Raw genomic sequence first — 24014 nt, forward strand, 5'->3', positions numbered from 1 at the left:
ATGAAAGCCTGAGTATACTTGTGGGGGAGAAAAGAAGAAGAAAAAACTCCACTACAGCTTTCATTAGTAATTACAATTCATTTAAAATTTCTTGGGGAAACTGGAAAGTACACAGCAGAGATCAGTCTCAAAGATGCTAACAAATGGAAATACTCTTTCAAAATCTTCATACAAATTTTACAGTCAGCCTTTAGCAGGAAGAGCAAATGGTACAAATCTGTCTCTCCCCATTCTCTGAATGTCACAGTCAGTTACCTTTAATGCTCCAGTGGCGTTAAACGCTATCGATTGTTTGCGAGTGAGCACAAGATCTCCCGGCAGGGTAAAGATAATGGGAAATCACAAACCCGATCTGGTGTGTTCATTCCACATCAGTAACAGTCATTCCATCATTAAAAGAGCCTTGCTGGCTTGCCTCCAATCGCAAGAGCAGTCTGAAACTCTTAGAAAGGCATCGGAAACCAATGGCATCCTTTTCAGCACACAGAAGGATAATCCAAGTGCTTTCCTCTAATGATGGAAGACAATGAAATGGATAAATATCATGAGAATTGCATAATCACATTTCAAATATGTAAATCTTTATAGAATATAATATCAGAATAATGTGTTACAAGGTAAAACTTGTGAAACATGATTTTAACTAAACATACAAACAGCAATACAATAAACTGTAAAAAAGCTGCTGTATATAGAACTGAGTCAGAGTATAAAGAAATCCTCTATTAAAGATTGCCTCTCAGCATGAGTCGCCATGACAATCCTGTAACAGTAATCACAGCCAGTGCTGTGTCAGGGAGGTTGGGTCAGAATTAGCTGGGAATTTGTACACATGAATCATACACTAAGTCAAATACTTCAAGCATCATTTCACCCTGAAGTTCGGCATGAAAGGAATCTACACGATACCAGCCATCTGCCGACCAGGAGAGAGTGAGAGAGTGTGAGTAATGTAAACAAACCAATCACTCTGAGTGAAAGAGTCAATATGATTGTATATGACAAAAACACATTAATCCATAATGGAGTTTTAGCTTGTTTCTTGCTGAACACTTATACAGATTTTGTTTAGACACACCTCTAATTTGGTGGGAGGCTAGTGCATGACTGTCAGATGATTTATCTTGGAATTAACCAGTTTGGAGGTTAAACTAGAGAAATCCTAACATTCAGAGAGCAGACTGAGAGGTGTTTGACATGACGCATACTCAGAATTTGTTCTCTGCATTTGACCCATCCAAAGTGCACACACACCATGAACACACACACGGAGCAGTGGGCAGCCATTTTGTGCTGCGGCGCCCGGGGAGCAGTTGGGGGGTTCGGTGCCTTGCTCAAGGGCACCTCAGTCGTGGCCGGCCCGAGACTCGAGCCCACAACCTCAGGACTACGAGTCAGACTCTCTGACCATTAGGCCATGACTTTGTGTCTTTTAATTATACTGGGAACAGATTAGACCTGTATAGTTTTGACTCAGCATGAGGTGGTAGATATGATCTATATTGTTATATTGATGCATGTGTATTATTGCTCATTATACTGTATTTTATTAAGCTAAACTGAGACGTTTGCTTTCACCCAGTATTTGTTATCCTCAACAATCACATTGATATACACAACAAAATATAGTAATCTCATAATGTTTCTGTTATACTGAATTCTCTATGATGTTAAATTATATATAAAAATATATATATATATACATAATAGAAGCATTATGAGAATACTATCATTTTGTTGTGTATATCAATGTGATTGTTGAGGATAACGAATACTGGGTGAAAGCAAACGTCTCAGTTTATATATATATAGAACCTATGTATTAGTCATCGACTTGCAATTACATGTTTGTGGTGAACTTGAACACTATTAATCCATATGTTTCTAAAAACTTTTCAAGGAGTAATAACAACTTTCTTCATATAAAAGACAGCTTTAAAGCATCCATATCGAAAGGCTCTCAAGTGACTCCCAAGATAGTCCTTGCTGCAGACCCAAAAGTTCACCGAGTAGAGCTGGGTGTGATCCAACTCCTCCTATACTAACCTCAACCCCTAAGCCTAACCCACAGTATGCTATAAAACACTGAACTACACATTTAACACACTTATCCAGCCTGAAACACAATGACTCGTCTTCTACTCTGCACGTTTGGTTTAATTCCAACACATAGACATCTTGTTCTCCTGCACTGCATGTATATACACACAGAAATACTTATGCACTTATGAAATATATACAGTAAATTGTGTACAATGAACTCTTACCATAGATAGATAGATAGATAGATAGATAGATAGATAGATAGATAGATAGATAGATAGATAGATAGATAGATAGATAGATAGATAGATAGATAGATACTTTTGGTACTGCAATTCTTGCTGCTAAATTGAAATCCCAATTTATCCAGCTAAATTGCAGAATGGAAGGTAGTGTCCTCTGTACTGCTGCTTGTTGAAGGTGCACTGTATGTAGTGAAGCATATTAAGATAGTTGAATTATCCCCTTAATGAATCACAGGCACAATAATATTGACATTGCAATCAGTCCCCTATTCAGTCCTGAAAACAGCAGAGATTATATAGTGTGAAGGAGTCTCATATGTATAACATTTACAATATAGGATATGTACCAGCTTGGAGTTTCACTGGCCCTAGCATCACAGATGTCCTTAGTCCATACTGACATTGTTGGCCTTAACCGGTCCACTGCCAACACTAATAGACTGTGGAGAGATAATGAGCCGAATGGTTAGCTGATCTCATATCTGTTATCCTCACTGTGTATAATAAGGTGAATCTGGCATGTCCCCAACTTAGAAAATAGGACACAGCTTGCCTCTGTTTGGCAGGAGCTTTATTCAGTCAGTCTCTCCAACCAAAGACTCTATCAGGCCTGCAAGGTCAAACCTGTGGATTATCCTCCTCCCTTGCTTCGCTCTCTTTATATCTTTATCAGTAGCAATCTCTCTTTCCCTCTCTGCCCGTGTTCTTACCTCCCCTCACTACTTCTGGCTGACTCTTTCGTGCCTTCTCCCTGCTGCCTTGTTTTGCCAAGACTCCTGCTTTACATTTCTACTCGTCTCAGATCTCAGGTTCTTACCCATTGACCTTTTTTATCTTCCATCTTGCACATCCACCAGGTTATATGAATCTGTTCAAAAGCATTCTTTGTCAATGAAAACCCTGACACTGTCACATATGACCTTTGCATGCATAGATAAATGGAGACTTGTGAGGCACAAAGTGATCTGGAATGAACTCAACCAAGTTGGACATGTTAATATTCAGGCATGTAAATGTTCATTCCTAAGGTCTGTTCATCTGTCCATTGACACCAGGGTTATCTTAAACTATCCTAAGCACAACATTGTTTAGAAAAGATATAACAAGATATATAATCGGGAATTAAAATGAGAGGGAAGCCGTGGATTGTCAGGTACTAACCGAATAACTGAATTCATGGGTTCAATTATATATTGTATATTAGAACATTGCAGTAAATTCATTTTGCCACTAAATTTGCAATTCTTATACATATTAGGTTGAAGTGAAACACATTTTAAAGTGGCTGACTTGTACTGTATCTACCAGCTAACAGAGCAGTTGCAGAAAGCAAGACCTTTTGCTAGCTGATTCCACAAGCCATGCTCTCTGCTCTCATATGGAGCACTGATAAACTGGCCTCTTAGTGTTCAGAGCTATATTACATTTCTCTCCCTGTCACGGTCTCCACCACTGCATTTCACTACCCAGCTGCACAAGATAAACTGGGTGGCAATACAAGCGAACAAGAATAATAAGATTCCCAGCCCAAAGATGATGATTCTACTCGATTCTACCATGAATCTTAGCTTGATGTTGTGTCACTTTGACATGAAAAGCTTTTAGGTCAAAAGGCTGAAGCTAGAAGCATAAAATCTCTCAGGTACATCAGTTGAATAGTTCTGTGTAAAAAGCCCTTTTCAATAAGAGCATGTGTGCATGCATTTAATAAACTTTTAATAAGAGATCTGATACAGGACTCTCTCGCTCTCGCTCTCTCGCTCCCTCACTCTCTCTCCCAGTGTGTGTGTGTTACTGCAGGTTTACAGTTTCTGCTCAAGGTTTTCTTTCCCCATGGTGGATTTGGTTTGGTATCTATTAGTCTTAATTCCAGTAATCCAGCAGGAAGCAGTGATGTTGAGATAAAGTACGACTGGCTTTCCTAGTCAGAAAATTGCTGCTTATGTCCCACCTGTCTCTGCACACAAGAGAGCTGAGGACAATCCCCTGAGCTCCCAAGCTGTCACTCAAACTTCCAAATCCATGGATCCACTTTCTATTTCACCCACCCTCTTCATCTGAGTTTAGATAGGGTAGACTGGAGAAGCAAGGGGAAACAGTTTGACTTCCATTATTGGCAAGCTGGAAACAAATAGCACTATCATAATTTAAGATTTTGATGAAGTGTATGGAGGAATTAAATATGCATGCATTTTGGAGGGCAGCCTGATCCTCCTTCAATTACTTTATAATGTCTCTAATTTAATCGTTTGGGTCAGAGGCAATTTTCTAAGTGTTTTTCTGTGTGTATGTCTGCAGGGCAAACAGTGCTGGATACAGAAGTGGAAAGGGCCGAAAGAAAGGTCACTATGAAGAAACTTTCACAAGCGACATGAATTTTAAATGCCAGGTTGAGGCCTTTAGGCAAAAGATTTGTCCAAGGAGAAACATGTAGGTCTGTCAGTACATAAATGTGAAAACCAAACTAGAAATATAGATTTTTCTTCTCTGCTGAAAACGGATGTATTCTCAGAAGCGTTCTAATAAACCCTTACTTTCTGCACTAATCCACAATGTAATCAACTTCTAATCACCCATAAACAACAAGAAAGCTACTGTATTATGGGTGAAAATGCCTCATGTATAAATATGAGATCTGCTTAAGATTACACTGGGAATCTCAACGGAAATGCTGCTCGGGAAACAGCAGTCTGAAACAGACATGGTGTTAAAAGTTCAGCAGCATGGCTTCCCCATGACATGCTTTAGTTGCTTGGCATACATTCTTTGTGATCAGAAACCATTCAGTGTGACTTTTGGCATCTGTACTTAAAAATAGATTCTTGTGCATATATTAAAGAGTATAGTTTATGTTAAACAACATAGTATTGATCACAAATATGACCAGTAACGTACATGCTGTGAATGAGAACCATAAGATTATGCCAGAAATCTCACTTCCATATTTACTATTCAGGTAACTGACATAAATGCACTTACATTACCTGGTAAAGTTAGCATGGAAATAGAGATGTGTGGCTCTATTAATAATCTTTAACTAGGTTTTGAACAATATGAACATTTTGATAACTGTCTCACCCACTTCACTATTAGGATAAAATAAAAATAAAAAATCTTAATCACATTATTTATTGCCATGACATTGCATCTTCTTGGCAATTATTGGGGAATGGAAATAATAAACTTGAGTGGATTGCTCATCAGTTGTAGACGGAGTTTTACTGGTATGTTCTCTAATAAGAATAAGATATGTAAGAATAAAGGACATGCTATAATCTGTCTATGCTGCTCAAGCATTTTTTATTTTTATTTTTCTTCTTTTTTAGGCTGCTACCTGTCGCCACAGATTTGGCAAAGGTTTTATGAACTTACTGACACAACCTTCCGTTTTTATCTAGGCTTGGGGCCGGCACTGAGAGTAAACTCGAACACAGGCCGCATAAATGAGATCCTGTCACTGGACCAGCTAATGTCCTTGTACTAATGCATTGGCAGTGTGAATGTGTACAGTGTGTGATTACGTATTGCCTAATACCTTGCATTCAAACTTAATTTGGAGAACATGGATGCATAACTAGATCTTGTCCAGAACAGGTGAAATAGGACAGTAAGGACACTATGTGATTGCATGTTAATTACACAGCCATTCTTATTTAATACCTCTGTATTCCCTCACATCAGATTTATACTGATTTCAGTACATCCTTTTGCCCTATCCATGACAGTTGTTTATGATCTTGACATTATCTTTGTGCCAGCACAGTCACATATCGAGACACTCCCATGGCAGATGATGACAATGGCAATGATAAAGATTATTCTGCTGATAGCGGTGACCATGCAGGCGTGGAAAAAGAAGTAGGAGGTAGAGAAGGCAGCATTAGAGCTTAAATATGAAATTCAGCTTCGATGCTGCAGCAGCCTAAAGCTGTTGGTGAATTAAAGTCGTGAAGGGCATGGCTGAAGGTTCCATCGGTGTAAAATTGCTATACAATTGACTGTGCATCAAACCGAGACAGCTGGCACATTGTCCTCCATGGAAATAGCTTTTACAACCCCTTCAGTACACTATTATTGGGGGAATATATATATGAGAATACAATTCATATATGATTCATGTAAAAATGGAAATAAGGTATCCTGAAAGCATCAGCTTAAGATGTGAAAGGTGACTGATGGAGTTAGCAATGATTTCTAAGATATATACTTCAAGCTCATTAATTATTTGAACACTGTCAGTCAGTTTAAAACCATCCAACAAACCAGTACTGTATTTGTAGATGCATTATCACCCATTAACCTCTTCTCGTTTATTACTGTGCATTACTCAGATAGCCTCTAAAGAACACTCCTGATGAACAAATGGAACATTGCCCAAAGGCGATAACCACACTGACCATGAAAGACTGTCAGACAGTACTGTTGATGCATCTGCAAATATACTTATGTATTAAGCTTAGTGGAGTGCGTAATTAAATAGATTTAATATATAATCTAACATTAAAAAAGCTCTTCAGATTTCTTTCTTGAACAGAGACCATATTTTTCCAGTTAAGCTGCTTTTCTATTACTCATATCTGGTTTTGGGTCTTTGTCTCTTGTGTGCTGCTTTTTCCTCTCCTGTCTATTTAAACAGAAGAAATTTGCCAGATGAAGCATGTTGCTGATTAAAATAATGCATCTTTATTGAAACATTGTGGACAAAATGACCTCAAGCCCAGATCAATAGTTCTCCTTTGTCAAATATGAATTTATCGATTTCATTTTAACAAAAGTATGAGTCTGCATATATATATATGTGGCATCTATGGTACACAACAAGGATTTTTTTTCACACTGCTGAGCGTGTATAAAATCAGGACACACTACCTGTCCTGTGTGTCGCAGTCATTAGGGAGAGCTGGTAGATCTTTGTCCTTTGAGTCTACAAAGCAAAGTGGAATCTTGTGCAAATGTGTCTGTGTTTAAACAAAAAAAGCAAATCAGGCTGTGTTATATAGGGAGTTTAAACACAAACACGAGCAAAAGGTGGGAGCAATCAATCGGATGAAAGGTATTGACAAACCTGTTTTAGCAGCCAGGACCTTGATCAGACAACCAAGGCTCAACAGCAGATTCAACAGAATGTAAAATATACACCAACTCTGCACTGCATTTATTTTAGCTTTGCTAAACATGCCTGCTTACAGGAAGCTGAAAAGCAGAACAGCAGTACACAATATGGGTTTAATGCCCATTCCCTTTATGCAGCACCACCTTGGTGCTCAAAATGTCCTCTCTGATGCCTGCTTCAAAAACCACAATGTCTATAGATTATTATCAGCAACAACAACAACAACATGTACTATAATTTTGCAAAAGTATAGGAGGATAAATGACAATGTCATGGGGAAAAGAAAGTGCACCCCAGATTCAACCTCAGAATAACCATCAAAATCACAAAAAGTAAAACAACAATCAGACACCAAGTCTGAAATAAATACATCCTTCCTAATTCCAGAATCAGCCGTAGTAATAAGCAGATTGGCATTATATATTATACACAAGATTAGTTAAATGTCCTGAAGCTTGACTACTTCTATCAAAGAAGATCTTTAGGTAGTTCTGTGTTCTGTAGCACTCAGGTATATGTATACTGTACATCATGCCAAGAAGAAAGGACCGGACCATGATGCCATCAAAGAAGCAATTGTTTGCTGTTCATCCATGTGGGAAGGGTTATAAGGCCATCTCCAAACACTCTGAAATTCAGCATTGTACAGACAAAAGAACTGTTTACAAATGGAGTTTTCAAGACAATGAAATGTCCCAGCAGAGATGCATGAAATATAAACAGATGATTATGCTGAAAACATAAAGACATATCAAGAGCTATTCATCATGTGACCTACATACCTGGTGGTTAGGAAAAAGCTCCTTCTGTGCAAAAATCTCTTGACTAAGTTGGGGATGTTTGGTGAAGTCCAAATGCAGCAAATCACCAAAACACCTCAAACCAATTGTCATGCATGAGGTAATGGGATGATGATTTGGATTTGTTTTGCTTTCACAGGACTTTGGAAACATGCAGTCACTTGAACAATGTTGAACACCACTTCCTCAGACCAATGTGAGACAATCTGTGTAAAATTTATTGGAATTAAGTCCAAACCCCAATCCCAGTGAGGTGTTGGGTCTGAAGAGAACTGTGTATAAACAAATGCCCTCAAACCTCAATAAACTGAAGCAATGTTGTAATGAAAAGTGGGTCACACTCCTAAAGAAAACATTTACTTTGAGTTATTTTTGTTAAAAGTGCTTCTACGTCTTGCTGAATTATAGAGTATACTAAGTCCCCACTTGAATGTTATTTAACTTTAGGGGAAAAATGACTCCATTCTGACACCTGTAGTTATTGCTTGTTTAAAAAGTTTGGGGAAGATAAATAAAATTAAAGGAGTATGTACAATCCCATAACTGTATTTCAGCTTCATCAATGTTGTGCCACAATGTGACACAGATAATTAGATGATAGCCTGGAGCATATTTATGTAATTGAGCAAAGGAAAGCAGTGTGTGTACCTTTCAGCTCATAAATGGACTTCACCTTCAGCTGTCTCCTGGTAGACATACGGCACTCAAACAAGTTCTCTGAAATATTGTGTTACGATAGCTAGCATTAAGTGTGCTCTTAGAGACACTGCAAAGACAGCTCATTTTAGCTCAAGTCTAACTATGGTGCTGAATATTATGAACATTTCTTAAAGTCGTTTCAATATTTTCTCAAAAATTTTCATTGAAATGAACCAAAACATGTATAAACAGCAGGGATGCAAACCCGAAGCTGCCACATGATATGACACACACAATTCCTAAAGCATTCATTCATTCATTTTCTACCGCTTTATCCGAACTATCTCAGGTCACAGGGAGCCTGTGCGTCATCGGGCATCAAGGCAGGATACACCCTGGACGGAGTGCCAACCCATCACAGGGCACAAACACATAATCTCATCCATTCACGCAATCACACACTACAGACAATTTTCCAGAGATACCAATCAAACTACCATGCATGTCTTTGGACCGGGGGAGAAAACCGGAGTACCCGGAGGAAACCCCTGAGGCACGGGGAGAACATGCAAACTCCACACACACAAGGCGGAGGCGGGAATCAAACCCCCAACCCTGGAGGTGTGAGGCAAAAGTGCTAAACACTAAGCCACCGTGCCCCCCCCCCCTTCCAAAAGCAAACACTGTTAATTGAAAATACATTTAAATCAGATAATGCTGTTTGTTACCTTATGAATAAATAGCTTCTGATTAGTGTTGTAATGTAACGGAGTACAAATACTTGGAATTACAAATACAAATTTCACGTATCTGTACTTTACTTTGCTATTTAAATTTATGTCAACTTTCACTTTTACTCCACTACATTTCCTAGATAAAATGTATACTTTTACTCCGCTATATTTCCACTAAGCATCTTCGTTACTCGTTACTACAAAATAAAATCAGAAGAAATCTGTGCGACTGCAATAAGGGAGGTTTGGCGAATCACTGCCCCTAGATTGCATTACGCTCCGCACGCTCTATTTCAGCGTGATGTTGCCAAAAGGATGCGGAAGCACAACTGAAACCGCCACGGAAGCACCTACTGGAGGACCTCCCGTTATCGTAGACCAGGGGTGGCCAACCAGTCAGAGACCAAGAGCCACATTTTTTACTGTGTTACCGCAAAGAGCCACATCATATACATGGGCAAACTTGAACATTACCTTTTTCCCCTGCCATTTTGAGAGCGAACTTGAAACAAATTTACTCAAATGATCTTGCTTTGAGAAACTTTAAGGTATTTTCATCCCACTCACATGTTCCATATCAAAGTTGCTGCAGTTAATTTCAGTTATTGCCCTTCAAATTGTTGCATCACTTAAACTGTCTGACTGTTATACCCATAATAAACAGGGTTGACTATTTGGGTCATTTGCTGCTTTCTATTAAGTCCTAATGAGAAGATACAGTCCTGGATACTGATATAGCTGATACAGTAGTCAGTTTCACTTTAATAATAAAAGCAGTAGTAGAATATCATTATAGTATAATAACAATTATTGCAACTTTTGTTGCACTTAAATGTACATTAAGCTAGTGGCATAGATCAGAGGCTTTATTCATATCTGCTAATGGCCAGTGTAACTCCATGTTTTCATTCCAACCACCAGGAGTCTGATTCTACCTGATCCCACTTGTTTAATTAGTTCATCATGATCTCCAATCAGCTGTCAAGTGTGCCTCCAATTTGGGTGGAATGAATGCCTGCAGCTACACTGGCCTTATGTGGATAAAATATGAGAGTCCTGGTGTATATGAACCATTTAAAGCTCAACACTTAAAATATGACCTACAAATGAATATAACTCAGAGACAAGTGTGTAAAAGATTCGCTAATTGAGTTACTATGTCCTTTCTATCAGCTAAAAACTAGTCTGGCTCATTTTCTCATGACCAAAAAATTCCATCCACCCATGTTATTGCCACTCACTGGATATTTTTGTTTTCTGCACCACTCTGTAAATTCTACAGGCTGTTGTGTATAAGATACCCAGGAGATCAGCAGTTTCTGAAATACTCAAATCAGCCCATCTGGTACCAACCACCATGCCACAGTAAACGTCACAGAAAGCCCACATTTTGATGTTTGATGTTAACATTACCTGAAGCTGTTGATTTGTATCTGTATGGTTGTATGCATTATGCTGCTGCCACATGATTGGATAATTGTATGAATGTGCAGATTTACTGGTCTTCTAAATAAAGCAGCCAGTGTGTGTATTCATGTATTTCTTAATGCTTACAAATTCCCTATTCCAAATATAAACTATAGACTCAAAAGGTAAACCCAAAATCCTACCCATAGCTGGCCGGAGAACTACTAGCATTACAACTTGATTGCATAACACAGACTTGATTGGAGAAAAAAGACAGTGGAAAACAAGTCAGTTAATAGCATTTGTTGTGTAATAACTAATGTTCCTGCTTTGTTTTCCTTTAGAAGAGGTTAAAAAAAGAACAATTCAGAGCTAATGAACAATTGATAGGCTGTGTGCTGATCTGTAAATCTGCCGCTGATTAACACAGTTAAGGATAAATAAACAGTTAATGAAGGCCATCGTATTACTGTTTAAATAAACACTTTATTACGATCAGTGAAATGTGCAGCTTAAAATGTTCTGTGATTAAAAGTAGATAAATGTCTATCCCCTCAAAAGCAACTAGCTTATAAACAGAAGACATTTTATCATCTCATGGAAAAACATTGATAAAATTACAATATCTGTGGATACTATCATTGATATTAGCTTTTTAATGGATTAATTATTTGGAGGAATCGTTTGGAAGATGTCGTAGTACATTCTTTTCTATTTAGTGGGATTCTGCTCTATGTTTTAGTCTGGGAAAAACTCTTCTGATATCACAGTGACAGAAATGACAAAAAACTCTTTAGGTCTTAATTTGACACCTCCAATTTAATTTAAAAAAGTCTGTATTTTATAGAACAAACATGGAAATGCTTACTTCACCATTTGAAGAATTTTGGAATGAAATCTTATGAAATCCAATGGAAACATATAGGATCTGAGCAGACGTCTTGGTTATCTTATTACACTGGTTATTAATATATTCAGTGTGCATGTCTCAGTACATGGTTTTCTGTAAAGAGCAGAAGGTAGTATTTGGGGAAAACCCCTGAGTTTTCTGCAGGTAAATGCCATTTACATTCTTCCCTGTTCAGTAATAAGGTCACTACAACTATCCACTTTAACATGCAGGAATGCTGACTCTCCATTTCAATCCATAGAATTTTAAGAGCACTCTAATATGAAAGTATTCTAACTCGGATCTGAAAAGGTGGACCTATTATAATATGAATATATTAATGATGATGATGATGATATCATTACAAATTTAATCCTCTCTTCTGAGATATATGGCCCAATAATGTCCGAACCATTAACAGCCCATTAGCAGAACCCAAATTGTTAACATTCTCCTTCATTAAGGGCATGTTGTCTTTTCATAATAATAGACAATAAGTCATGGTGCACATACACGTGGTAGGAATGGATTTCAAACTCAATTTAGTCTATAAAACAATCGATCTTTCTGTGTCTATAATCAAATTATTTCCTCTCAAAGGTCACTGTATTCAGTAATATCTGCCATGGCTGCTTGATGGTGAGAAACCTCATAAAAGGCCTCTGGAGAGCAGCAAATCAAATTATGGCCTAGGGGAAGTTGAACTAAAACCAGCTATTGACTTGTAGCTTGTGTGGTGAAATGAAAATTAATGTTGAGCAGGAGAAGTAAACGCACCCATATACAGTACTGTACATGTGCACTTCATCCAGCTACAGACACAATTAAAAAACACACAAAAAAAATCCCTAGAAAAGTAAACATAAAGAAATCCAAAAGATATAAAACAATTCATCCAGGAACAGCCCAAAACGCCAAATGAGAACTGAGCCACATTTACTTAAGATTTCCTATCATCAATCAGTGAACAATAAAAGCAATGTTCACCTACAAAAGACTCTGGTATCTTTAAGGAGGTCTCGGTCCAATAATTCACAGCTAAAATTTCAGCCATTAATCCATGCTCACAGTCAGCCCTAGTGCTTTAACCTGAGCGGACCGCTCTCACCTGGTCATGCCTTCTCTTTAGAGGAACACGACGAAATGAGGTACCGAAATTGCTCATTCAAAAATATAGCAACAACGGTCATATTAGTTTTTGAATGCCTGGCAGCAAAAACTCCCTTTTTGTCAAGTGCAAAAATGAACACTGGCTTTTACTTGACATTTTCACCATTGTTCATGCTAACATCAAGGTTGGATATAATAGTGTACCAGATCTGAATTAGTCAAAATGTCAATATTCAACTGCAAGTTCAGCCTTAATCTTAATAGGAAACATCTGAAATTATTTTTTTTGTATTGTATTAATAATGACATTTCTGTGATTATGGCTGGAGATATCCTCAGACACATCAGTAGCTTAGTGGGCCGATTAGGAAAACCACAATTATGGGTTGTGTTTGAATATACAGGTGTTTCAATTAAACAATATAATAAGAAATGAGTGTTACTGAAAGGCATTTCCTTCATATAACGACATGACTTTTATTGTCATATGGTACATTATTATGCTGGAAGAAGCCACTGGGAGATGGTCAATTGTTTCCATAAAGAAATGCATATGAACAGATACATAGTGAGCCAAGATAACATTTCCCACACCTGTACACCACCTCCACCAACCTGGGCTGTTAATTTACAGGTTAGGTTCATAGGTTCATGCTGTTGGTGCCAGAATGTGACCCTTCCATCTGTGACCCTCAGCAGAAATTGAGATAGTTATTGTACTTTTGGTGAGCTTGTACTCACTGCAGCCTCGGCTTTTTGTTGTGACAAAAGTTAGAATCCGATGTGGTTGTTTTGTTGTTGTAGCTCATCCACCTCAAGACACATGTTTATTATGAGATGCTTTTCATTCTGAGTTATTATCTGAGTTACTGTAGTCTTTTTGTCAGCTTTTAACTGTCTGACCATTCTCTATTGAGCTCTCTCATCAACAAGGTGCTTCCATCTGCAGAACTGCTGCTCACTGGATATTTTTTCATTATTATGCTGTTCTGAGTAAAACTCTAGAGACTGTTGTGCATGAAATCCCCAGGAGATCAGCAGATATAGAAATACTCAAACCAGCCCATCTGGCAACAACAATCACGCCACGGTCAAAATCACTGAGGGTGTATTTTCTCCTCATTCTGATGGTTAATGTGAACATTTACAGAAGCTGCTGGTCTGTATCTACATGATTTTATGCAACCCGATATCACTTGGTAGCCATTTTCTTTTTTATGACCACTAAAATTCTGAAACCTCAGTATGAGCTCATGGTATAAGTGATATGATACCTTAATATAAGGTATGGATTCTGTTCTGAGGCAGTGCAGCATCAAATGAAATGACAAACCAGAAACAATCGAGCACACGTTTGCCATTTTCAAGTGAATTCAGGTGTAACCTTTCCATTTCAAGCTGATGATTCTTATTGCTCCATTGTGTCCTACAGTACACTGGTTCATTATCACACCACTGCATAAAAAAATCAGTTTCCTTTTAGCTGTGATTACATTGTTCTCTTAACTACAAGTGGATCTCTATAACAGCAATGCAATTGCCTGCTAAAGGCAAAGCTTTATACTGAGTATATCTAGGTTCTATTGTGGATTATAAAGAAATAAATCACAGAAAGCCTTCATGAACCACTCCAGTATTTGACAAGAACATCATGTACTTCACTCATTTATTATCTGTTATCATCTGTCACACAGGGGATTAGTATCACTTTAAAACCATTACTCTTGCACTTATCAAATGCATCTTTAAAGAAAGGGCACTAACACTGTATAGACTGGTGAAATACTTGACGCTCGTTCTTTTTTTTTTTTTTTTTAACTCAAATGATAAATCTGGCTTCAATCCCTAGACCTTTGAACACGTAATCACTTTTAAATGTCATCAAACCTCAAAACACTGAAGCTGGTGATAAACGACACGAAGGAAATTTGTCACCCAAACAGAAACACAACATATGCAGATACATACAGCTGTACTGCAACATGCAATTATGCAAATAAGAAAATGAAATTACATGCTATGGCCTTCAGTCATCAGATCTTAACCCAATTGAACATGGATTGGAGATTTGGGATTGATGTGTAGACAGCACTCTGCATCACCATCAACTGAAGAAACGTCTTTTCATCTGCTGGTGAATGGTCTTTATTCCTTCTGTATAGTTCCAAAGAAGTGTAGTATTTGTGCCAAAGGGGCATTACAGCTGCTCTGACAGCTTGTGGTGGCCCAAAACCACCGCAAGTAAGACACTTTATAGTTTTTTGTTTTTTTTCCTGTAACGTGTCAATGGTCAGTACTTTCTTCTATTCAAAACATTTACTAAAAGCAACAAATGTCTCAATCTCCAGACATCAAGTTCAGAATCTGACCAGAAACAAATTCTAGCAAAAGACATACAATATTCGGTTAAAATGGCATTTCTGTCTGTATAATTCAAATGGCAGTTTAGCTAAAGCTTACATTACAAGTTAATACAAATTTAGTTACTGTGCTATTTCTCATTTATACATATTTAAATGAAGCATGACTAATAGTATCGAGTCCAAACAGTGTCTGAAACAAGATGGTAATTATATTGCTATTTATAATGCAGAGATGTCTAAAAAGTTGCACATATTGGTTCATGCAAACATACTGTCAATAAACTGAACCAGGTTCTAGCCAGTTGATTCTGATGTCATAAATGATGCCTTGCTTTAAAAAGCTTAAATAAGATGCCAGCGTCAGGTGGACTGGCTTGGAAAATTGGACCTTCAATAATTTGTTATTATCACAAATGCAATATTTGCTGCCAGTGTAGAGTTGCATTGATGAATTCATTTACTGTGCTTCACATTTAAGCTGCCAGAAATGATTTTGGTGGCATGGCTTCCACTTCACCACAGTCATTACAAGTTAAAAGCAGCTCTGACGAGGGTAAAGAGCCTTTTTAAATGCCTCCTCATCCGACATTCAAAGGGAAGAGGCGGAGTGCCTCACGCTCTTCAGTTAATGAGTGTGGAGGTGAGCAGAATTTGAAAGTCAAGACTCAGAGCACAAACACAGAATGATTTGTGGCTAATGAGCACAGAGGAGCATCACCTCTTAATTCAGATTACCAAAGTCCAAGTACTGAGTGCCATGTACGCTGTACAATGTATTTTTTTTGCTAAGATATTGTTTCAGAGACCACAGTTACTGTCTTTCTTGATCATTTTGGTTACCCTTGCAAGTAAGACACATTTCCATGGTGGTCAGTGAAGTCTCTTTGTGAAAATATCTACCTTGAAAAAGAATTAGTAATCTCTGGTTGATCACCTTCATACAGTATGTTCTGGTTGTGCGATGTTAATGGGCTACTGGTCAGACATTTTTGGAAAACTCTCACAGGCTCCTATCACCACCATTGCCCCTAACGCATTAACAGTCCTGTTTGGTCTTCCCGCTCCCTCACCTGTATCATCCACAACATGTGACATCATTGCCTTTACCACCTTGTTGGCTAGGTGTGCCATTCTACTCAAACGGAAACATGCTTCCCCCAATCACACGAGGATCGGATACGAGGGGTATTGCAATGCATCCACCTTAAAAAACGCACTCGCTCATAAAAAAACTCGCTCACTCGCTTATAAAATCTGGAGCCCTATATTGGGTTTTATTCAGAACACCACAGTACCATCTGGACCTTCTCATTAGAGCCTTATTAGAGGACAACTCTTGAGACCCCTTTTTATTTATTTAGAAACTTTTATTTATTATTTGATTTTATCTTTTTATTTTAATTATTATTATTGTTTTTTCTCATTCTTTCTTCCTTGTGGCCTCGGGGGAGGGTAGGTGGTGGTTTTGTGTTTCTTCGCTTAAAAGATTTCCTATCTCATTTTGCAACTGTGGTAATACACTGTGTATGTCCGCAAAAATTAAAAAAATAAAAATAAAAAATTATTAGAATTATAAGAATTATTATTTAGAAATCGTTCAATTCTGTTTGGTGAAGGTGCAAAATTATTATTTATGCTTATGGCTACAATAAAGATTCTGTATTTTAATCAGTCCAAACAAGAATATTGATCACCCAGAGACAGGAAAACACCATGAAGTGATTCAATTTTTGAAGACCTACAGGTTTATAAAAAAATCCTTGACTAACTGAGCAAACTGTCCATGCAGACTTCATCCCTAAGATGAAGGATAATATTTGAAAAAGTGCTGTTCAGACCCTAGACAGCCTTCAGAGTGGAAAAGTAATGAGTTATCAGAGTATTGTTTTAAAAATATATATTATAGAAGTGAGAGTTTACATTAAATAGGGGAAGACTTGCATGACAAACCAATATACAACCATCTGCCTTTAATACATAATACATATAATATAAAATAGTGAACAGAGACAGAATAATAAACATTTTTTTACTAAAAAACAAAAAGAGAATTACTGTGATATCGATAAAATCAGAATAATTTTAATTAATGTTCTTAAAGCTAAAGGGTTTATATATAAGGAGTTATGTTTATATTTAATTAAGAAGTGAATAATTGTGACAGTTTTTGTGCCTATTATTGAAATGCTTTATTAAACCAAATGGACTGTATTCTGAATTGTTTTGATTGTTTTTATAAATGATTTGTGATGAAAAAATAAGAGAGAAATGGTAGCAGAGAAGATCTCAGTTGAGCGAACATGTTGAATAAGAGACTCTGAACAGTGCATCTGTTTATATATGCATCATTGTGATCATCAGTGAAAGACAACAACATGACCTTGAAGAGAAACCTGATTAGATGTGAATTAGAGCTTCGTTGGATTCAGAAAAAGCACAGTTATATACGCTTAAGCCCTGTGTTTATTTAAATACTTAACAGCAGCACGGTGGAGGTTAGTGTTGTTGCTCACAGCTCTAGGCTTCGGGGTTTGATCTTGATCTCGGGTTTCTGTTTGTGCAGAGTTTCATGTTCTCCCCTTGTTTTGTTCCTTCCACTTCCTAAAAACAGGCTGAGAAGTGGACTGTGTTTGAATGCTCCTCAATGCATTGGTGTCCCATGAGGGGTGCATTCCTGGCTAGGATAAAGAGGGAACTCTGTTACGGAGGAAAAGACAACATTTGAAGATGGTGTGTTGGTAAGGACTTGATTACCATCTTTATATTTATGTCATAATCTGACAAATTATTCCCAAAGGGAATAAACAAATCCTCTTGTTCTGGCAGAATGGTTGAAAAAAAGGACAAAAAGGTTAGGTTAGTAAATGCCAAGCCTGTCTGTGTAACATAATGACAACGGGAGGTCTCAGATAAAACAGAGCACAAAAGCAAAATACAAGGAAAGGAAGGTTTTATTCCTTATTTCATTCACCCCATTCAATTATTCAATCAAAATCTGGCCTCAAAAACTCCACACACTCATGAAGGGAACATACACACTTAGGTACAAACAGTCTAGGAGCCTATACTGAATTAGAAATGTATGGTTTAATTGACTCTAATCCCTAAGTACAGCAAAAGGAAAATGTTCACTAAGACCTGTGGTTCCCCTTAGAACATGATGCAGTGCAGCAGCTATGAGAACTGGCTGTAGCTGTTTCTTACACAATAGGAAAATACCCTGGTTTGCATAAGAGTATATCACAGGCCAGCTATGGAAATGAGGTGTGTGTGTGTGTGTGTGTGTGTGTGGTAGGGAGTATTCTTTCTACTTCAAATGGAAGAGTTATCATTCCACATCTCAGTCAGATCGCAGGCAAATACAGTAGCCTGGCAGCATATGAATAAAAGGTTATGCAAAATTCCATACTGAAGAACCCTTGTTTTTTTTTGTTGTTATTTTTTTTTCTCCAAAAGTTCTCAACAGCCAAAAGCAACTTCAAACCACCGTGTACAATATCACAAGGGTTAAACAACATTTTTTTTTTAAAGGAAAGAAGAACAGAGGGTTTAAACATAACACGTAATATTTTCTATAACACTCCCTATAATCCTGGATATATCACAAGCCCAATATTCTGTTTTTACTATGAACGCTGAGTTAGATTTATATGTGATGAGGTTGCCTACTTCACTGGACTGAAACACCCGGAAACAAATGTACCATAAAAGGTAGATATTATTGAGTCCGGTCCACAATAAAGAAATCAGTTTCAACTATAAGATAACCAGAATAACTGTTCAAAACATTACTGAAAAATCTGTGTATCTGTGTAGTCAAGCAATGACTTGTTACTAAACTTCACGGTGGCATTTCTATGAGAATATTGTCATAAATCATGGACTGAAATTCTGGAAGAATATGGTGGGTGTTTAACAGTACAGGTTTTGTGATGAACACAAATAAAACTCCCAAGAGATAAACTATTCCTCAGACAGTAATGCTTGGATTGCACACAGTTGCATGAAAAAGGATGAGCATGTGCTAGCAAGATGTTTGTTTTGGATGACTAAAGTCTGTAAATATTAACATCTGCTTATGATAATAGTTTTTCAAAAAAAAAAAAAAAAAAAAAAAAAAGGAAAGTTAATAATAAAGTAAATTGCAAACAAATCAATACTAGCCCGTTGAAATTGTACCAGCACAATGTTAATGCTTTGAAATTCAACTAGCTGTGCTGAAAAAGGAAGGCAAACAGCAGTTCATCTTTACTGATATGACTGAATATAGGTGTGTGTGTGTGTGTGATAGATAGCTAGGATGCAGTGGAGGTGTTGGGGCTCCAGCCCATCTGATAGGCCCTTTCCAGAGTTCGCTTACAGTCCTGCATCACTGTGCTGAACACAATGTGTGGGTACTGCAGGACCAGTCTCTCTACTGTCTCCTCGCTCACCTAGAGAAACACACAGAACACAAGACAAAATTGATAAAAACACTAGTGTAAATGTATGTGTGTGTGTGTGTGTGTGTGAGAGAGAGAGAGAGAGATTTGCAGAAAACGTTTGACATTCAACACAATAACTGAAATGTAAAGACAATCACCATTTTTACCCTGTGAGCAGAAACAGAAATAAATGAATAAATAAGTAAATGGATGGATAAATATATTATTAAATATCCAGCCTATGACGTGACCTACTGATCCAATGTCATGCATGAAGGAAACAGCATTTTCTGTACATTACCATTCCATTTGCACAGCATCAACAGCATTACAAACCTACATCTTCTGAATAACAGCACTTGTAATGTGGGACCTGGAGAGAACACAGACGCCTCGGCTGTTCGCTGAGATAATTACCCTCGTCCTCTGAGGCAATGAGTCGAAACAACTTTCCACCCTTTAACTTTCATCTTGTACAATGTCAACAGCGTGGCATTCGGATTACAAATGAACAGCCCAATCCCCAGAGGAGGCTCTGTAGTTGTTCTTCATCATATGCAATCGGAAATCTTTTCAGAATGAAAATGACATTTCTATCATGGGAAGGATAAAACAAAAGGGTAAAACTCCACAGAGTGACTTAAAATACCTGTCAGTGTAAAAAAAAAAAAATGTATGAAAATACAAACAGTTAAGCTCATGCCTGTTACCTCTTCTGTGTAAGAGTGTCATTGTGCTATCGTTGTGGTATGCAAGAAACTTCTAGAGCTGTTATTGGTCAAGATCATTGTAAAATGTGCAACTGTCAAAAAAATCACAAGAGACTGTATGTGTGTGTGTGTGTGGGTGTGCATTATATATATATATATATATATATATATATATATATATATATATATATATATATATATATATATATATATATATATATATGTATAATTGTATATATTATATTGTTATTATTTAATTTAAAAGTAATAAGAAAGATCTTACACATTGCAGTTTGTTAGTTTGTGATTTAGTTCTGCCCTGAATAAGTTATTTCCCCAACAGATGATAAAATATAGTCAACAACAAAATAATAACTAGCTTTACAGGAATGAACCTTTTTTTTCGATTAAAGATCTTTTTCTTTTCAATCAACAGTGTCGCTGAATAATAAGTCACTGATCAACAAGGCCACAGCACACAGTGTTAAGAATCAAGTGAGTTTAAACTTTTAATGTGGCTCATTTGTGTAAATTCTATTCTATTTTATATTTTGTCAAGTTTACATTTCTGTTACTACATCTTATATCATGTGTAGACAGTGTTAAAAGCCCAGCTGCTCAGGGCACTGTGCACACTGCTGAAGCTACACAAGATCTATATGAAATGCCGTTACAACAGAGATTGATGTTTTTAATCTTTCACATATCTGAGGTTGGGGTTCCTGATTTGCTGAAACTCTTCTTATTATACTTGTTCATTTTTTATCTTCAAAGACTTTAATCTCAGGATCAGAGGCCTTGTTAATCTTGTTTGACAGGCAGTGCATGGCTGTGACCAAGGACAGAGTGAAATCTAATATCCACTCACAACTGTGGCACCTTATTGTACCATACTCGCCATACATGTCCTATTGTAAAGAAGCCAATATCTCCTCATATGCATGAATTATCCAGCTTCCTGCTGAGCCGGGCCATACTGGATTGATATATTGTTCAATATCTTGATCCTGTTTTATGTCTGTGCCCCGAACTACAGGACTTCAAAGTGCTTAAATATGCAATGTGTGAGCCATACACAATGCCCATTTTGCACAGCTATAATAAGCACAGTGCACATATAACAACTTTCATAAGAGACATTACCATGCTTTTGTTTTTATTGCTGAGTCTAAAGACCCATTTTGGTGATATAAATGTACTACTGGGGTCTGAATTAGCTTTTTACCAACAACTTACCGAGCATTCAGCTCACTAAAACACTTCATAAAACTGACAGATCTCAGTAAGAGCTGCAGCGCAAATCCGGCTACCCTAACACTTAACGTGATTATACGAAAAGGAAAAAAGATCAAGCTAATATTAAAAGAGCTTTGAATGAAATATTTATGCCTCCAGTCTTGAATGAGATCTAACAAACACAACAGATTATTTCTTCATGTGGACGATACCAAGCTTAGAGCTACAATATGGCAAAAATAGGGAAAAGGGAAAGTAGAAAAGAAAAATGAAAGTAACAAATGCCTATTAAAAAAAAACAGATGGACAGATGGACACACAGACACACAAAATAAGTTTGTAGCTAAAGGCCATTGCCACACAGATTTTGGTTAATGCTTAAAAGTGTTTTGGAGTATGCAGGGATCACACAGTGCTGGATCTCCCTACCAGACTGCATAAACACAAAGATTTACAACGCTCTAAAGCTGCCTGTGCTCTATCCACAGCAGTAAAATGTTGAAATGTGTGAGTGTGGCTTTGATAAAGGCTAAGAGAGAGAAAGCTCAGCATTTGACTGGGACTTAGCCTGGAAGTATTGACTTGTGATTGAATTCGAGACTTAAACTGTAAAGAAGGTTTTTTTTTAAACAAGGTCTATATTTTAAGCTGTCGTAACATTTTTAGTCTTAAATGATCACTTAAATCACTACATGACATAAGACAGTCTGAGGGGAGTGAAATGTGACTATTTCTGTTGGAAACCTGGACAGGCATTACCCTCTAGAATACAGAGAGCTGACATCACATTCTGGGAAATGGGCTTGATACGTTTTGCTGGGAAGAACGCCGAGTGAGTGTGATGGACGTGTCCATGCTCGAGTCAATTTTTGGCTCCTGACATTTCGTCTGTATTTGTACAAATGAAGAGCAGGCAGGAGTCAGAGTGAGCACTGCATGCTGGACAGGTTATTCTTGTATTGCTGATGGAATAACAAATTTCAAGTCAAATGAAGAAAAATGATTTGGGTCATTTGTGTAAAAGTGTCATTCTTCAGAAACCATAGCCTTAAATAAACCCATGAGAACTTCTAGTACATTTACTTTATGAATTTAAATCCACAACCAATTTGAAATCTCTTATGCTACTTTGTCTTCAAGAGGTTTGGCTGCTTGAGCTTCGCCACTGTGGAATTCTCCCGCAGTTTCATTAAACTATCTGTGCTAAAATATAATGCTCCATTTTAGAAAGCATAATATTGCTCTTCATTTTATTCTAATTCACAGCCAAGCATTCAAATCATTTTTATAATCATCCCATAAACATAAAATAGCATTCTCTGCATGTTGCTGGCAAACATCGGATCTGTGGATGGAATTTGTTTCTGTATCTGTTTACAAAGAATGTCTTTAAGCTATGAGTGATTACAGCAGCCTCTTTTCTCTTCCTCTGACTCTCTTCTCTCTCCTGAATATTGGCTCGTTCCTCTGGGTGCACATTAGTCAAATCTACAGATATCTGTACTTAGACTTCTCTGAGACATAGACAAAAAGAACAAAATCCCAACTGACATTTTAGACGAGAACATCTTTAAATGTTCTACATAAATATAAGACTTAGACAGGTTGTGTGTGTTTAAGGCATTGTATATTTTCACAGACACTGACTATTGGACTGGAAACAGATGATGTCCTTCTAGTCTGAAAAAAAAAATGCTGAAGATGTGAAAATATGCTGTTTCAATTACTTCGTAAAAAAAATGAAGGAAGAGTCAGAAATGTTGCCGTGTACAAAGAAAGATTGTTAAATTGGACAAATTTCTCTTTGATAAAAAAGACGGAGCTGTCACTTGGTTCCTCCATGCTGCACATCAAGGCCTTTGAGGGAGCTGAAAAACTGTCTGGGCCTCAATATGAATTGATTTGATTATTTTGGCTGGCCTCAATTAACAGCATTCTTTCAAAGCTGAAATCTTCATTTTATTTTTCTTTTGCCTGAGGCCAGAAAAGGAATCAGTAAGGAACATGCTCACAATTCCTTTCTATAGCACTATGAGTAGGAAGGAAATAGTACAAATTCCATTTATGCCTAACCAATAATTTTTCTTTTTTTTTATTTAACCACATCTGCACATTTAGTAGTTGCTAATTCCAACCAGTTTTGCTCAACACTGTGAAATCTGGAGGAGCAACACACTGAAGCATGCTCTCTTTTTTATTTCAAACCTGGGTGGCTGAACATGCTCACAGGAGAACACTAACTGCGCTATTCTGTCACGCATGAGCAAACAGGTGACACACTGATCAACAGCAGAAACAGGA

At 37.3% G+C, this 24014-nt stretch overlaps 1 protein-coding gene across 2 annotated transcripts in view; it reads right to left on the reverse strand.

Annotated features, from left to right (window-relative positions):
- Window positions 1-17298: 17298 nt before the first annotated feature.
- fbxl17 (F-box and leucine-rich repeat protein 17) overlaps window positions 17299-24014 on the reverse strand; it is a 208727-nt gene continuing 202011 nt past the window's right edge. The window contains exons 10-11 of one of the 2 annotated variants that reach the window (XR_003443863.2): window positions 18098-19776; window positions 17299-18021 (exon numbers count right to left, since the gene is read on the reverse strand). Coding sequence is in view for 1 of the 2 variants with exons in the window: in XM_027167168.2 (XP_027022969.1) it covers window positions 19639-19776 (138 nt within the window). In the remaining variant the exon portion in view is untranslated. Of the gene's footprint in view, window positions 19777-24014 lie in introns of both variants that reach the window. The other variant, XM_027167168.2, reaches the window with a different exon arrangement.

This window comes from Tachysurus fulvidraco, chromosome 14 (genome assembly GCF_022655615.1).
Source record: "Tachysurus fulvidraco isolate hzauxx_2018 chromosome 14, HZAU_PFXX_2.0, whole genome shotgun sequence".
In the NCBI taxonomy this organism is placed as follows: Eukaryota; Metazoa; Chordata; class Actinopteri; order Siluriformes; family Bagridae; genus Tachysurus; species Tachysurus fulvidraco.